At 37.8% G+C, this 18,569-nt stretch overlaps 1 protein-coding gene across 2 annotated transcripts in view; it reads left to right on the top strand.

Annotated features, from left to right (window-relative positions):
- PDZRN3 (PDZ domain containing ring finger 3) overlaps positions 1–18,569 on the top strand; it is a 146,025-nt gene that overhangs the window by 7,438 nt on the left and 120,018 nt on the right. For both annotated transcript variants that reach the window (XM_074914122.1, XM_074914121.1), the window contains one exon: positions 638–745. In XM_074914122.1, the coding sequence (XP_074770223.1) occupies positions 638–745 (108 nt within the window). The remainder of the gene's footprint in view (positions 1–637; positions 746–18,569) is intronic.

Below are 18,569 nucleotides of genomic sequence, written 5' to 3'. Positions count from 1 at the left end.
TTTAATTAGATCAAGGAGTGGATTATACCTTGTCCTAGTAATTTAGAAAGTATTCAGAACTACTTCTTGGCCGCTTGGAAATCTGACATTAATCATGATTTATTTCTAGTAAATTCACTTGAAAGTTATTCTTTCTTTATAGTTAGTTTTTCAATTTTCTGAGACATTGTTCTGCACTAGTAGAAGCTGGTGACACAATACATGGGAATATGAAAATACCTTGTTAGGTATAAGTTGTTTTTCATGGTTTTATTTTTAAGCCTCCAGAGGAAGAGCTGTACAACTAAAAATAAAAATGCACTGTTGTCTTATGTTTGATGTGCAAACAGCCTGTCGTCTCACTGGATTTGACGTTAAGAATAATTGTAATGACAATTACTGCCAAGCTGGCCTAAGTCAAAGGAAAATTATTATCATGCAACTAATGTACCTAATGGAAGTCCATTCCTGGTTGTTTAATCTTTCAAACTGGGAGTATCGGGTGTTCTTGTTAGCACAAAGTAATTCCATATTAAGACATCAGTAAGAATATTTCTTTCAAATTAAATTCACTGTTGTGACATGGACAGGTTTTAGCTGAGGGCAAATTAGAGTTAGTTCAAGGTACAATACTGTATTTTTCTTTTCATCCTTAAAGGACAATCAAGATGGTTCATCTAGTGAAGGAATTTTTGTATCGAAAATAGTTGACACAGGGCCTGCTGCTAAGGAAGGAGGGCTACAAATTCATGACAGGATTATTGAGGTATGTGAAAACACTATCCAGTCTCTTTTAATAGTGTGAGTTCCATCGCAGGTCTTCAAATGGCATGACGTTTAGTGTGGGCTTAGGAGAAATGTACCGTGATAAACACTGTCTAGAAGACATGTCTGTTAAAATATGCTTGACTTGATTCAGTGCTGACCTTCATGGCATTAGGTATAGTTCTTACCTAAATATAGAAACCAGATTATGGATGGTATGTGCATGTCCTGAGTTTCTGAGGAGCTAGCATCTATCTGGTATGCTGTAGATATTTCTTTGTAAAGCTATTGGAAACTTGTAAGTTATTTAGTTAAAACCATATGTGAAATAACTGTGGTGTAAACCATGATTTTATTTTTCTTGGTATTTAAAACTAGGTTTTGAACAGTTAGCAAAAATTCTGCTCTGCAATTTCTGTATGGTTTATTATAAACCTGTGTAAGTAACTCCCTTAACGTTGCTTGTAAGTTCTTATATTACTCAGATTGCAGTTGAATTTCTTCTCATTTTGCCAAAGTCTTGACCTCAATAAAAAGTCCTTCCTGTGAAAGAGATGGTTGCTTGAAACGTTTCTCGCAGTTTGCAGTGAGCAAATCTCTTTTTGGGGGTAAGAGAGAGAGAAAGGGTTTAGTTTCCATGAAACCAAATGGAGCTGATTGTGAGTCAGTTCCCATTGTTTAGCATTTTACAGTTAAGAAGAAGTATTCTTCACTGTCTTATTTTTGTAGGCTGGAGAAACTTTGAGAGTCTATTGTTCAAAAAGATAAGTGCGGTGTTTGTTGCCAAGGATATCATGGAACAGCCAGTTTCTCTAAGTAATGGAATTCCATTGCTCTTATGTTTTGCAAATGAGCAATAAACAGCTGTTAAGGATTTTCTCTTGGCAGGGGACAATGTGTATTTGCTATTTTCTGTACTGTTATGGTAAATTGTATTCACAATTTACTAAGGATGTAAAATATTAATTAAGTTTCTTCATATGGGAAAGAATGAGGCCACAGTAGCAGAACTATAAAAAGATAAGAAGCTGAGCTGTGAAATGATCCAGAGTTGCTTAAACTATATGTATGATGTAACATAATTGCGAAAAGGTCTGGACAATTTTATGAGAACTATGCAATTTTGTTTGAACTGAACATTTTCCCGTAAGCATGTATTTCCCCAAAGCGAATTTGAAAAGCTGACAACCGTTTCTGAAGTAGTGCATAGTCACATAAACCAAACAACTGTATGAAAACCAAAACTGTGAAAAATCAAATACCCCAAAGTTAGGAAATGTCCTAGTCTCTCTATGCAAGCCCAGTTCAAGCTCCTTGAGTGTAAGCACTGTACCTCCCTCCGTCTGTAATCTCCGTCATACAGCGTTTGTCACCCTCGCTCATGGCACAGGGGACAAGGGCAGGTAATCTCTGTAGGCTCTGCAGCATCTGCTCTCTGTTGCAAGGGATCTCCTTCCTTACTGCCTTTTTTTTTTTCCCCACTTTTTTTTACTCCCTCTTTTCTGCTCCATTTCTCCACAAGGTTAGTGTTTGGCGATGTTAATGCAGGCCAGGCTAAACAACTAAATACTGTGAGTCTGGACGCACACCAAGAACCTGAGCAGAGAGAGGACAGGCTGGGTGAGCTTTCCTGCTCTATTTCTTGGCTGTGTCTCCTCCCTGAGTGGAGCCATGCCCATGCGAGCAGTGTTTGTGCAAGTTCTTTCCCACAGTGCAGGTTACATTTTCACATAAGAAAACCCCAGAATAAAGACACTAGAGCAACTTGTATTTATGACACACCAAGGATAGCAGGAACACGTGTTGACATTGGTTGACATGTGTTGACAACTCTTGTGCTGACCACAAATTCATTTTCATATTCACTTTTCTCACCTCTAAATAAATACAAAATGCTGATGAAAACTTAGCACATTGTTTCCCAGTAGTTGACTTTGGGTGCCTCCACATCTGCATCAGAGTTCGGATGAGGAGTGTCCTGTTGAAGTCAGTCGTTGAACATCTAACAGACCCAGAACAACTAACAACCCAGCTAATGTTGTTGGATTCCCATTGTGGAGTAGTGTCCAAGTGTGCTAACTGGATTTTTTTTAGATAAAGTTAATTCATTTAATGCATCCCAGCCACTACTGGCATCCAGTTCACAGAACTAGACTCAAGTGCTCGTAATAGAGAGCCCTCAAAATATATGTAGTGTGGACATCAGCTCTGGAAAGCAACTGTTTCATTCTGTGTTCTGTGCAATTTAGTGCACTGTATCTAACCCTGGTCTGGATTAAGGAAAAAAGGGGATCCTGCATCAGGGTATCTAAGTGAGCTTTATAATGCTAATATCCAATCATTTTAGATAATTGAAATACTCTGTAAATGATTTAGATGAAAATTAAGTAATGTCCAGTGATAGTGTTCTTCTAGAGGCAAATATTTTTTTATAACCTTCACACTGCCAAGGTTTAAATTTGGCAGTTAAGCTGAAAAATCATTTACAGATTTAGCTGTAACTGGTAGGACACAGCGGAGGACTCGGATGGAACTTGTCTTAGAGAGTAGAGCATCCTAGCGGGTCACATTTGCTTTCAAAAGCATGAAAGATGGTAAAGAAAGATGGTAATTTAACTGTCTAGGACTGAATTTAGCTGTCTAAAACGTATTTGACTTGTTCATTCAATATTAAGTTTTTATGTATCACCAGCATGATTTTAAATAGTGTCACAAAGAACCCTTGTTCCAATATAAGCTGCTGAGCATAACATCTCCAAAATTAGTTCAGGATCCATCACAGAGAATTTTCAATGAAGTAAAACATAAATTATTTGTTTTCCTTTGGGAAAATGTTCCTTTTCTGTGGATCTTCTGGTGGATGCAATCTGGAGCACATATAAGAGTGTCATTTCTCATTTTCTGAACTATCACAACATTTCTAATTACTGAGCAGGGATTAGGCAGTGTAAAACATAGATGCATATATAGTACTGTTTATAGCTGATAGCAGATGCTTTGTTGTATTGATACTGCTTGCAAATTCTATCCCCTGACAAATTGATACAGAGTTAAACTTTGAGTTAGGTCAAGAGAGAATTTTTAAACATTTTCCTTATGTAATTTGGATTTGGATTTCCTATTCTGCATCTTTTAGCAGGTTAAATGCAAAGAATTTAATCAGGTTTAAGAATTGAATTTTCTGCAGAAGTAATTTTTTGGCCCTTTGTATAGCATTGACACAAGTAATGCCCCTGTGAAGTACGTGTTTCTACCGCCAAATGACGCACATGAAGATGAATGTTTTATGGTCTGTGCTACTCAGTCTTCAAAACAGCATGTAACAGAAATGCAGAGAAATATCCTTTTTCCTTTGTATTTTGTTTTACAGAATCTGTTTAATAATGATATTTAGTGCTTACATAGGACTGTGCAGATCATGTTACAGCTATTAACTGCTTCATAATTTCCCCTCCCTGTTTAATATTATCCTTATTTCAGAAATAGGTAATCTGAGGTAACTTCTAGAAGTTCTTGACAGATTAGGGTTAAAGATTTAGGTCTTGGTCTGTTTGTAACTGCTGTATGTAAGCCAATGCTTTTTACCTATATCTGTCTTCAGATCTTTCATAGTTACTTTAGAAGTGAGGAAGTAATGATACTATGAGATTTTCTCTGGTTTGACTACATGTCTTTCATGCAGTTCTGCACTTAAACTTTCAAAGCAAGCAGCTGATTTAATGCAGTACTAGTGATTTACTGAATTATTGTTAAGATGTTCCATAACAAAATGCCATGTTAAAAACATGCTGAAACTATTGATTTTTATGCAAAGGAATTACTGTTCTCAGAGATTTCATTTTTGTCAGGGTAACAAAATGGTCCTAATTTCCTCTCTTAACAGCAGTTGGTTCAAGTCCCAGCCATGAATGCCTCCTCTACGCAGCTGCTTGGCATTTCTTAAGACAAAATTAGATTTTCAGAGGTTTTATTTTTAAGCACATCAGCTCTGAAAGATTATAAATTAAATATGGCATTCTCTTCTCACTAACGAGTAAACTTGCTTGTTTAGCTTCAGGACTGCTTAGAAAGGAGGAGGCTCTTGAAACACTGGCTGCTTGGCACCTTAAAAAGTTTTAAGCACAATTAGGGTACTGTTGAGGTAGTATAAACTGTCACAGCTCCACTGAAACCTTGAGGATTTATGCCACCTGGGACTTGGCCGGTGTTTCATGCTGCTCACAGGAAGGATCATTAGTTTAGGAGTTGAGAACACGTCTTAGTGCATTTGATTGATTTTCCCCAAAGCACACTCATTTGCTACAAATTATAGGCTGCTTTTCTGTTACATGGATTTCTTTGCAGATTACACATAAGAACAATGAAACTTTTTAGCAGATCTTCTTCTACTCTATACATACAAACAAAATTTGCAATTTGCTGAGGATTCCCAGTTCACCCAGTAGTAAGTGTGCTTTTTCTGGCCGAGCTCCTTTCTGCTCACATGAGGTTACTAGGTGGCTTTCAGCAAAATTATTTTGATAGCTGTGTTAACATAGCCTCTGAAAAGTCAGATCAGCAAGAGAAAGTACATCAGCCACGCAGGAATGGCAAGAAAGGATGCTCTGGCAAGCACCCGGGGCATACCTTGCCCTATCAGTGACACGTACGTGCTAAGAAAGATCTGCTGCTGAGGCAAGGATGGCTTTAAAATTGAGTGAATGAATAAATGAAGAAACATTTCTTGTGGTTTGCTGGTGGGTGATGTGGTCTTGTTTTTCCACAAGACTGAGTCTCCTGGCTGAAAGAGTTCAGTGTGTTGCCAGTCTGGCTTTCTTGTCAGTGCACAGTTGTCCCTACCCTGTGTGCTCTTTTCACTTACCACCACTCACAGACAGCTCACAGGAGACTTCCACTTAATCAGTTAATTTAATAAAATTATTAATTGATTGCAGCCTTCAATTTCTCATTTGCTGGTGAGCTCTTTTTAAAATGATGCCAACTTTAGTATGGTCAATGTAAGCTTATAGCTCAGGAAAACTTACTGCAAGCACTAGCTGAACTGTGACAAGTGTATAGGTTAAACAGAATTTCTTCATTGTCATTAATGGAAGAGTTCAGCCCTGCAAACACGATTTAATGCGCAGCTACATACACTTAGGAATTAATTTTCTGGAAGAAAACATTTTCAGACAGTGACTTAAAATTGGCTGTTCAAGTTCCTGCCAGAACACGCAAGCCCATTAGAGTATTTGGGGAGAGGGAACACAACGGGGCAGTGAGTGCAGCTATAGCAGAGTCAGCTTCTTTTAGAGTTTATACTCCTAGAAAACTTGCCAAGCCCTTTATCCCTATCTGTTAATGGTATCTTGCAAAGCAGCATTGTGCCTGTGCTAAAACATAGATCCCACAGCTTGGTCGAAAGGGAATAATAATAACCTTAAGAGGAAAATGTAAATGAAAACAGGCGGCCTTGGTTATCACTGCATTTTTTCCTCTCATAAATTTATTTGCCTGATTTCATACCAGTGCTACAGTCTGCGTCATGGCAGGGAGGTGGGGAAGCAGGGGGATGAGCCAAAAGAGAACCAACCAAAGAGGTGCAAAAGGATTTTTACGCTAAACGCTGCACAGTTTTCCTTCCCATGAACAAGAAAGAAAAATAAGTTGGATGGGATGAAAATAGAAGTGTTGCAAACCAAGAAAGCAGTGTTGTTTCTAGTATTAAGGCCCTACAGTCTCTGCCTTTTCACTGATAAGTAAACTGCAGAGCTCAAGTTATAAGCACACTTCACACTGCAGCTTTTGAAAGGGTCCTGTGTGAGCTCCCCTCAAATTTCTGCACCATCTTATTCTTTCTTCTTTTTAATAGAAGTCTGCAGCATGTTGATCCTAAACATGTGGGCATTTTGAATCAGTGGAAGCTTAGAATACTGCTCTCAAGAGCATGCTGAAAAGAAGAAGAGGTAATTAAATTACCCAAAGAACCTCTCTAAACTCAGGAATAGATCCCTTATGTATAACATTTCTTAAATTAATGCGACTGTGGTGTCCGAGTCCCTTCTAGCCTGGCACACAGCCCTCTACCCTGCACTTCCCTCTGCTCTTGCTTTCCTTGCTAACAGTGTCTGCTTGAAAACAACCTGGTAACACTCTTTAGCTATTGTAAAACCTTTAATGCTCTGAGATGGAGGCCATGACAAATGTGCACAAATCAGAGAAAATTACTGCCACTAATGGAATTGGGAGGAATACAATTTTTCTTGAAAGGTACTGCAGTTACATTTGTGAAAAAGCTACCTCTTACCAGTGCAAATCTTCAACTCAGCCCAGAAGACAAGTGCTGCTGTGGTGTCCAGGCATACCAGGGGGCACACGGGGACCCCTCATGCAGCTCTGTCCTGCTCACACTGAATTCAGGGGGAAACAGTTCAGTTGTAGGATTTTGCCCTTGTTCCTCACGTACATGCTGGGTGGCTGCAGCCATTCCAGTTTTACACAAAGTAGTGATAAATTAACTGGATATGGGGGATAAACCTAGAGCCTCTTGTTGGAAGTGATCTCATTTGGAGGCTCTTCCAGCCGTGGGTCTTCCTCAAGCCCCAGGGAATCAGACCTGCACCTACCTACCAGGGGGTTCCAGAGCTGCTCAGCTTTTCACAAATACTTGTTTCATCTGCTACTTCACTGCTGTCCTTTGGCACTTTCTCAGCATTTTCTCCTGACAGCTCTATTCTCCTTTTTCCTCTGGGAATAACCTACAATCCCTATTCCTCTCACATGCTGCTGTCTACAGACAGCTGTACCCCACTGAAACCCCCTACTATGGGGAAATGGCTGCAGAGGGTGAAAGCCCAGACTGCTCTGCAGTTGGGGCGAGCTGGGATGCAGCATCCACAGTCCTTGCAGAGAAGCTAAATAATGTTGTTCATTTTTGTGTTGGAATTACATGGTGAACCGGGAAACTGCTCTTGAGAGGAAAAGTGATTATGAAGGAATATACTTCCCAGATTGGATCTCTTGCATTAAACTTTTCATGACGATAGGAATGGAAAAAGTGGGAGAAAAATTCTATTGATAGCATTTTAGAATGCTTTAAAATACAGTGGAAGTCACAGATTATATAGCATATGTCCTGCACAAAAAAGTTTTTTCTCTTTGGTGTGGTTATTAACTTGTTTGATACCACGAGGAACAGGACTTGGAAAGGAAATGCAAACTGTTCTGATAATTTCCAGGCCTGTCAAGTCTCACGTCAAGCAAGACACTCACTCTGTTGACGCATGTATTGCCTGATCACATGGCTCATGAAATATCTCATCCATTCTCCCTCAGCTGTGTTTACCATCTTCTGGTAAACCAATCCATGCTAATTATCTTGATAAAAGAGCTATGGGTCAGTGCCTAGCCGGCCTTTTGCAGGCTGCGGAGTGCCAAGTGGCATGGTAGGAAGGTTGTCCTACGCTCCAGGACAAGCCTGGTGTGTCACCTCCTGGGCTACAGGAGCAGTCACTGTGCTGAGATTAGCCCATGGCTGCGACACTTGGGATGAAGAGAAAATACAAACCACCTGAGAAATCTAGATTTTGGTCTTATGAATTATTGCTCTTTCAAAGAAGTGAAAAATAGCCCTTTCATATTCTCTGTAGCTAATCAGAGAGAAACGTGTCAGACTCCATCAAATACTTTTTTGAAAAGGACCATATAACAATGGGACAATTTAATCTTCTTTTCACATGTGGTATAATTCCTTGCATTTTAAATCATCTCCGGTTCAGTTTTCCACATTTGAAGCCAAACCATTATGATTAACTGTTAGATTTTATTTTTAGATTTTTGAATGTGTTGAGTCTTTTTAGAGAAAACACACAGAATGTCCTATCAACTATTTTCACACATTTTGTTTGTATCGTAATAATTGGGCAATCAGGCACAATCATCCTTAATTTAGTACATATGTGGTTCATTACCATGTCAATTGTACTAAAACATACACATAAAGTAAGTGCAAATTAACTGACAAAAAGAGCAAACTCAGACCATTGCTATTCAAAATGCACTTGAGTAAAGTTTGCATAATTTTTCATTTGGATTTAAAAATGGAATTTGTTCAGCAAATGTTAAAAATACTGAATGTGTGAGAGTGACCTGGGGATCTTCCTGGGGATCCTGAATCCTGATCTTGCAGCTCAGACCCGGTTTATTCTGGTGGTGGGATTTCTCTCCAGAACAAGAACATGGCCTGCAGGGCTGCTTGGCACAAGTGCCTTACTACTACTTTCTTCACAACAGTAGGTGTCCTTTTTCCCCCCCCCCCCCCCAAAATACAGAAACTGAAATTAAGTCCTGGAATCTCTTCTAATAAGAGATACAATGCAAAGTCACTTCTCATTAGTGGTATTTGTAGTTTTTAAGAAAATGAGGTCTTACTGCTTGACAGTAAACAAAATATATTCCAATATTTGTTATGGGGTTCTTTTGATTGTTTTTTCAAAATTGCTAAATGTTAGCTTATGGTAAGACATGAAACATTAAAAACAGAAAAACATGGAAAATGAGTGCTCAATTAGAAGCTGATCAAACTGATTATGTCAAATTGTGTAGCAATAATGGCATAAGGCTTTTTCCTTTACCCAGTTCATTCTTTACACCATGAAAAATTGGAAAGCATTCATAATTAACTGCAGTTCTATGCTTTAAACACTAAGAGGTGACAACTTATCAGCATTGTGAAATTAATTCCAACATTATTGACTGCTTCTCTATGCATGATGTTTTGATAAATTTTAAAACAACATAAGTTTACTATTTTATGTTTCACTACAAAGTGCAACTACAGGACTCGTAAAGTTTTTAGACTCCTATAAATACAAATAGTACTGGGCTGACAATAATAGTAGTTGAGAATTTTTTTGCCTCAGCACTGAGGCTCTTAAATAAGAACAGTATTTAACTTGTTGTTTTTAAGACTTTATTATGCGCTTTAATATCCAAAGTAAATTTGTATTATGTTAGCTTTCATATAATGCTGTAACATTTAAAAAGAAGCTTCTATTTGTAAAGAACCTCTAAAAGTGGAATTTGGGTTTTAAAGACTGCGTGGTAGAATAATACATCGAAAAAGGAAAGTTGAGAATTTGTTAGGAGTGTGGGGCTGTGTGGGTGGATCACTAGATGGTACCAACACACATCCCATCCCCGTGTACGTGACAGGAGACCTTTTTTTTGTCAAGGACTAGGTGATGACTGTGCTCTGGGCCATGCAGTTCCCAAGAGGTGCAAATGATGCAAGCATCTTATCTGCAACTTTATGCATTAGACATACCTCTGTGTGAAGCTGGTGAAAGAGGTCAGAATACAGAAAACAGTATCTTTTATCGGTGCAAGCCCTTTGTAATAGCCTAGTGAAGCCTTATGTTAAAATAATCTTTTAAAAAATAATGAATTTACATAGCCTCTGTTGCAGGACTTGACCTATGGATCTTAGGAATAGTATACCCTACAGCAGGCTCTTCTTATATACCCTTTTACAGTGACAGTTATCATCTATAACCCCAGTGTAGTAGTCACATCTTAATTATATGCTCTATTTAACAGCAGTACAGAATTAATCCTGTTTAAACTGAGATTAGATGACATGTGAAGAGTCATGACTACTCTCTTTAGTGTAGTGAATTTTGTCTGGAAGTACTTGCCTTTATTCTTTATTTTTTGCCATCATCCACTTAACTTTGAAACACACAAAAGTGTGCAACACTGAAAGCAAGTAACAGCTTTGGTGATTAATCCAATTTAATTTATGCACAAATTTTCAGACATGAGCCACAGGTGCTCAATCCTGTAAAATATCACAAGGATATTGGTAATTTTGAAATCCCATCTTCAAGTTTAACAAATAGAGTGAAATCATTAAATATTTCACAGGATCATCAAATGGGGGAGGTTGGAGAGGGTCTCTGGAGATGATCTAGTCCAACCCCCTGGCTCACAGCAGGGTCAACTAAAGCCTGTAGCCCAGGGCCATGTTTCTTTGGGTGAATAAAAGCACATACAGGTTGTGCATGTGAATAGTGCTTTTGGGCCGTGGGGTTGAGCAGGAATGTGAGTTGAAAACTAGTAACTAATATATATACATGTGTGTGTTTGATTGATTGGATGAATATGAGAAAGAAACCAGCAACAGGAAGGGAGAGTGAAAATGCTTCCTGAATCATTTGAGGGGGGGGGGGGGAAAAAAAGGGAAAAAGAGAACTATTTAGTGCTGTTTTTTCTTCTTCTCTCTCATTTCAGCAGGCTTCCCAGCTCAGGAAGATTCAGTTTATTTCTTAAAAGGTCTTGCTTATAAAGCAGACCTTTTTCTGGCTCTGACCAGCTCTAATAAAAATTAGCAGTAACTTTAGCAGCTGCCATACCACATGACTGGTTGGAATTGCATAACTTCTTTTTCCTCCTAAGGAAACACACAAAGAGATCATCTGATCTCCACCCTTGCAACTTCTCTGAAGTCTGTTTCTCTAACTTGATTTCCAAACAAAAAACTTTTTCTTCTAACAGTCTTCTCTTTAAGGCCAGAATCTGACTGTAAATAGTAATGGGCTCTAGGTAGAGCTTTCATGCGATAAGTGAATAGGGTGATTATTTTTGCTACTTCAAACTCTGTTACTGTTTATCAATAAGAAGTCACGTCATGGACAAAATATAATATTTAAGATAATAAAAAAAATATTTCTTTGCTGAAATTGTGGGGGGTTTAGGGTGTATAATATTTCTGAGAGTATGCTTTTGGATGGAGATACATTGCGGTTTGACAAGGAGGTGGTCATGGTGAGAAGAAAAAGGACTCCTATGGCCATTCCACATGTAAACCAAATAGACTGTTGGCTCAGACCGGGTCCCATTTAGTTCACTGGAAATCCCAGAGTACCGAACCTGATCTGCAAAGGCAGAGCAGTTGGAAATTTAAATTATTCTTCCTGTGTGGCATGTGGAGATTCACCATTGTTTTCTGGCTAATTGTTTTTCCCTCTAGCAAAAAAGAAATTTTTTTCTTCCATAATACTGCTGATGCAGTGTAAGCACTACTTTGTGTAAAAGACAAAGATAGGATTGATCTGTAAGCAAATGGCATGTTGTTTTACACGAAGATGCAGTCGAACCTGTTGAATTAAACTCGGCTAAGGGCACGGCTTTAAATCAGCCCCCAGGAGCCCTGCGCAGAACAGCCGCGCTGCTGGGGCAGACACACCACTGCAGGCATGTCCTATTTTAACAATTATTTCCTTTTACCACAGTTTACACAAACATTTAAGCACTCCTTTATTAAAAAAAAAATGTTTTATGAACTCATGTAGGTGTGTAAATCAGTACTATGTGTGGAAGTTTATAATCGTTTGCCAAAACCTAAGAACAAATAACCCTTTTCTGTACAGTGCTTTTTTTCTTATGTAAATTTCTTGCTAGGAAAAAAAAAAAATCTTTGTTTGAGGAGACCCCACTGACTGATATTTATTCACGTTTCTCTTATAATTCATTCAGAATCAAGGCTAATATTCTTAAAAGAAACCTCACATCTATAGTTAAGAAGAATACTTAAAACATTCAGTGTTCTTTGGAAAAAACAGCGTATCAGATTTTTTAAAGCTTAGTTCATCCCAAATCTGACAAACAAAAGCCAGGTACTGATAGCGTCATAGAATCTGAAATGTTGCTAAAATAACAAGCATGTTGGCACATAAGAAAGCCCTGGGAGCTCTACTTCTAGAGGGCACCTTCACTGGCTTGCACCAAGTTAGATTCTCTTCCTTGAGTTGAGGCACTTGTCTTAACCACAGGGTTGCAATAAAATTTGAATTTCTCTAATTTTCACTTTTGCATTTTCCCATTTTCTCTGCTAGTAATACTTTCCTTTTCCTGCTAGTTTGTCAGGAATCTGTAGCTCTCATTTTGGAGTAAAAATTTTGGCACTTTTTATGCTGTAGACTGAAGAAAAGCTGGCCTCTCACAGCCTGCCTCTAGCAGTGGTAACCATCAAACAATTCAGAACATAACGCAATGAACTGTCTTCAGATGCAGTTACAGTTCATAAGTGTCCTGCTAGCAACTCTTGTTTTAATTTAAAAGTTCACACAGCCAGCTCTCTGATTCTTTCCTGTATTTGAAGGAGCCAGTACATACCGATGCTTTTTTTTTAATATAACCTTTCATTGTTTTGCCTTCATTTTGGCCTCCCTCTTTCCTCTTAAAAGTGTTGTTAGGCAGTTTCCTCTGCAGCAGGGGAACTGCTGACTGTTTCTATTACAAACCTTTCTCTAGCGACTAGAAACTTCTTCAGTTTTAGCCAGTTTTATGTCCTGCTGCTAAAATATTCTTTCTCTCCTCCTCTCTAAGTTTACCAAAAAGCAAGTTTGTTTGCCCACTTTGTGGATTTCTCATTGCAGAAGGCATTTGCAGGCTTGCAGAGCAGCCGACGTTAGAAGCAAGTAATAAACCCAGGAATGAGCAAGGGTGTCAAAGACAGCAATAGATAATATATTAGCCCCTTGCCAGGTCCAGCAAGTCTCCAATCTTTATAGACTATTAAAGGCTACTTTCACTGGGCTGACACTGCATTTCGGTTAGTTTTCCCAGCTTGTCTTCCCCAGATCCTCTGCTGTGGTTCTTTGTTAGACACCCAAACTCATTAGATTAACGAGAAGTGTTTTAGTAATGCATCTCAGGCAGAAATAGGGAGGAGTTTGGGGGTTAAGGAGATGCTGTGAAGTTTCTTTTGGGATGAAATGGATTTCATGCATAAGCTAAGGGAAAAGTAGTGTGCCTGCCAGCCCTGCAGATTTGAGTCTTGCATGTTACTCTCTATTTTAGACTTTATGCTTGCTTTTGAACGCTGTGTTATAATTTGAATAGATTTATAGAACAAAGGAACCAAAAACCCACAGTCAGAACTAAGTTGATACACTTGTCACTGTCTCTTTTATCCTGAATAATAACTTACTTGAAAAATAATTTGCTTTCCATTGGTTTATTCCATAGCCTGAGGTTCTGTTCAGTATAAACAAGGATTTTAGAGTGTGGCCTATACTACTTGTTTGTGTCTGATTGCAACCATTTAATTCCCCTCCTTTAGGAGACCTTTGGAAAAAACTAAGCCCAAAAGCTTTTAACTCCTTAGAAAGTGTTTTCCTGCAGTTTCAGGAAGAAATGCAATTATCATGGCTGCTTAATTAAAAGTGAGTTGTCAATGAAGCGATAAACCATGGTAGAATTTACTTATCCTTGTAGAAGAATGCAAATTAAGGCTATAAATGGAGGTCTTGGGAAAGGTCTTGACCACTTTTTGCCACCAGACTAATAATCACACTAAGTCATTCATATTCTCAGGCCATCAGATGATGCACATCATCTTTTGCAGGGAAAAAAGGGCTATGGAAATAAGTATACAAGTCAAACATGCTAGAAGAATAAATGTCTTTGTTTATATCTATCCTTGATGTGTTAATCAAGGAGCTGTTAACTGCAAACCACATTTAAAACCAGGCAAGCCTTTTCTCAAGGGGATTTGTCTTTGAGTAAGCAAGTAACCAAGAATAGTAAGACAGTATTTTGAAAGCTGCTGAAAATCTATCTCTGCTATGGCAGAAATCTTGTCTCGCTGAAGCCAGCAGTGGGGATTTCACAAAGTGCGTTTATGACAACCAATGACTACACTTGTAAAGTTTTTTCTAATGATAAATCTAATGATAAAAATACTGTAACTACTACTGTAAGTTCCATGCAAGCCTATAGTATGATCTGTAGGTGAGCAGGAATCCATAGGGATAAAGCTGCCCCTAAAGGAAGCAGTGTTACCATAAGCTGTCTGCTACAGGGGAGAAAAAGTCTGAACACTAAAACATGTATGGAAGTGCTTAAGTATGGAATCTGGTTTACTAAAGCCAGAGAGACTACTCAGCTGCTTAAAGTATATTCATTAGAATAAGAAAAACTGGGCTCTTAGGTACTACTCGTGAGTGTCAGAGTCTATAAGCATGTGAAAATAATCCACAAATGGTATATCCACTGATCTATGAAAGACACATTTATTTTACATTTGAGTATGTAAAACCTTAACTAGTTGAAGAAACCTAAACCTTGAAGATTCCAAATTGTGGTATTTGACACCTAGGAAGAATATTATGGAAACCAGTGGCAGATTTTTAGATCAGTATCCTGCTTCACAACAACCCAGTTGTTGTAAACTGCTTAACTTCTACTTTCTTCAGGTTGTAATGTCCAGATTACTAGCTGCTTTTATTCTCCTGACAAATTAAACTTTTCACGCAAGATAGTGAACCACCATATGTTATGTTGGTGTTACAGATATTTAAGAAAATCAAATGCAACATTAGCTTTCTGTATGAAAATGGAAAACTGTGTCTTTTTTTTTTCCTTTTCACACTATTCCCATTGTTTTTGTTACAGCACACACATTTTCTTGTCCTGATTTTAGATTTCAGTTTCTGCTGTTACTTGCAGAGTAGATACAGTCTTGGAACCTGGAATGATGACTTTGAGACTGAAACACACTGATTTCTACCATTCCATGTGATTTAGAGAGACATCATACTTTACATTACTGTCAAGCATCCAAGTTATTTAAAATTACTTCTCTGAATGTAAGGGGGGTTTGTGTCATGATCTAACAAAATTTATTCTATGAAAGTTTATAGTTCATCTCCACAGTAAAAATTTTCTATTGGTTGCATGTACAAATTCAACAAATTTTAAATCAAGGTCAATTCTAAAGCTGCAGTTTATTACGATTGTTCTCTCCCAGCCATTACTTTTGTCTATCATTTAAATAACCTTTGGATTAAAGTGTACTATTATATTAAAACAAGTAGCATTTGGGGCATTAAGAACATTAAGTGTATCTCAATCACAAATAGGCCTGATTTTTGTTTTGCTTTATCCTTTATTATGTCAGATGGGATTTCCTACTGTTGTTTGTAAAAAGAGCGCTGGGGCTGGAGTTAGAAAGGAAAGCATAAAACTGATTGCTTGATGGTTTAATGTTACAGACCACCTACTCAGAAGGCTGACTTTGAGTCAAACTGAAATTCAAAAGAAGGGGAAAGCTATAGACCAACAACAAACAAATAGGTAAAACTTAGTGGAAAATTAGAAGAACAATAAAATACGATTCCATTTTCTTAGCAGTTTGGCACTTGGAATAGCTTTACAAGAAAATATAAGGCAAAAGGAGCCACTTAGGGCAAAGACATTAGACAGACATTTAAAGACTTCATAGACAGACTTAATATAATTTTATACACTTAAACACCTTGTTGTAAAAGCTGTGTCTAGTCAGATGATGTTTTACATAATTCCTTTATTGTACAGATAAAAGAGGAGAAAATTATAAGTAAACATATAGGGAATGGAAAGTAAATAAAAAATTCATCTCTCCAGAAGAGGCGCCTCTAGAAAGGAAAGCACAAGGCAAGATATTTTTAGTTCTTTTGGGTTTTCAACAAGCAGTTTATCTAGAAAGTATTTATTTTGGTTAAAATCTGGAAGTTGGCAGCAAAGAATAAATGTATCTCACTACATTGCATACAATATACAAAAATTTATTTCTATCCCTCCCTTAAGTCTATAAGTCAGCATGCACTAAAACAGTAGGTATTTATAGGAAGTTTTGTAATAGTATTAAACAAGTATGTAGAGGTTAACACATAGAACAAATTAATGCCAAGGGCTAAGAATTGGGATTTTTAAAGTGAGGACATCAATGCAAACGTGTAAGGGTATATGCTAGTACATGTAAAGCCAAGTGCTGCAAATAAGTCAGTGGTCAAGTACCTGATATAAATGAACATTTTCACAGGTTCTGTAGCTAACAGACAAAGGCTGTTGAAAGGAATGAAGTTGAATTTAAAATTCACTTTTGGCTGAAATATTTACTTTATTTACAATCACCCTCAAATAAATCAGTTTACTTTGGGGCACTGTGCAGTATATTATATGCATGTCTGATTAATGTCTCTGTACAATCATCCTTTGAGTTAACTTTTTTGTTGTCTATGGGGATTTTGAACAGTAACAGATTTTTTTCAAAATAGGAGACTCTGATTGTAGAACTACAGATTGTTATGGACCACTGAACTCAAAGCAGAGCATTACCACAATTAGTTTAGGGCATTTAGTTTAGTGTAAGTAAAAAACTTTAAATTATAAAGAAATTAAAAAGCTGCCAACTGAAGTTGAAGTTCACTCAGAATATTTTCCAGAGACAACAGCTACACATCACTGCTATTTGTCTGGCTGTTCAGCTTCCATGATGATAACATTGTATAGGAATTTACATAGAGAAGGCTAAAACCTTTTATTCCCAAACACATTTATCTTAGTCTCAATCACTTGGGAATCCAATAGCACAAGTGAATGAGGCCAACCAGATACATCCTCATTTGTGTAAAAGCCAGTTCCTGTGTGCTGCAAGTCAGCAAGAAGTGAGTCTTCTTGCTTTGGTAACGCTGAGAGGGATGTAATTTTGGTTGTGATCTCTTCTTTTGGGGTAGGTCTGAATTGATTTATTGTTTCATGGGAGAACAGCTGCAGGGGACGTGAGGGAAGTCTGAAGGAGAAAGGAAAAGTTGATTCTTCTTCAAGATGGAACTGAAAGTTTTCTTGGTAAACAGATGTTCCTCTCATAGCTGGTTTCTACCAATATAATCAGTTACTATAATCAGTAAAGGCCAATAGGTTCAATGAAGCAAAGTGACGCCTGATACATTTTAACAGATGCCAGGGCAAGCTTGCTTTCTCACTTCACACACTTAAAGGAAGATTTCAGTTATAGATTGAAATGACCATTTTCCCCCACTACCAGTAAAGGAAGAATTTCCCATTAGCAGCTGCCAGGCTGCTGCAAAGGCTGACACTAACTTTACTTTCCAGGTGGGGACTGTTATTGTTTCAAATGCCCCTTTTAGAGACCTCTTTCACAGAGCCCTGAGATGTGGAAAGACACTGGAAACCATTTTGAATCTTTACAACAGGTGGTTAGAGTCAAACTGCAGCACATAAAAAGTTGTAGTCTTTCCAAGATTTTCCTTTTAGCTGCATGAATTATTTCTTTAGCTAGATAGGCGTCTCTAAGTTGCGCTCATTGTTTTTATATGCTTTTCATAATAAGCGGTCAAGGGCAAGTGTTGTTTTCTGTTCTTTCTGCTTCAAAATGCATGTAAGCAAACAAACATTTAGTTTCATATGCAGTAGCAACATAATAACCAGGTGTCTTGTTTATGCTTTTAAAATATTTTTGTTCAAGCCCACAGACAAAAGTTCTTTTCACTTTAAAGATGTTCAGCTTGCATTTAGGCAATTAAAGGCTTCCTAATGATAGAACTGGGTGAGCCATCATGTTATACAGCTGGATACAGACTCTGTTATCAAGGTCTTACATGAACTTATACTTGCATTGAATCAGTATTAGATTCCTTCATGGCCTGATGTGATGCTGTATGATATTCTAAGGTCTTTTCCCGTATCTGTTGTCTTCATTATTATTCCTCTGGATCAGAGCAGATTTGGGTCCCAAGACCCAATAGTAAGATGATAACTACTGCCTAAATACTGAACTAAGGATGCCTCTCCATTCTGCCGTATCAGGATGGTCTGAAGTATTTCCATTCCTGTTTCAGAAGTATAACAAATAGGCATCAGAAATTGTCACGTGCGAAGGTTTCATGGCTCTTCTGCAGTGTCCACTGTCAGTTTTGAAACCCATAGAGCTCAAGTCCAAAATCCTTATCAAAAAAGAGGTGTGTTTATTTATATAAGTAATAGTTCACATAGTAATGTCT

This window comes from Athene noctua, chromosome 10 (genome assembly GCF_965140245.1).
Source record: "Athene noctua chromosome 10, bAthNoc1.hap1.1, whole genome shotgun sequence".
Taxonomy (NCBI): Eukaryota; Metazoa; Chordata; class Aves; order Strigiformes; family Strigidae; genus Athene; species Athene noctua.
This window is presented reverse-complemented; position numbering and strand designations above follow the sequence as displayed.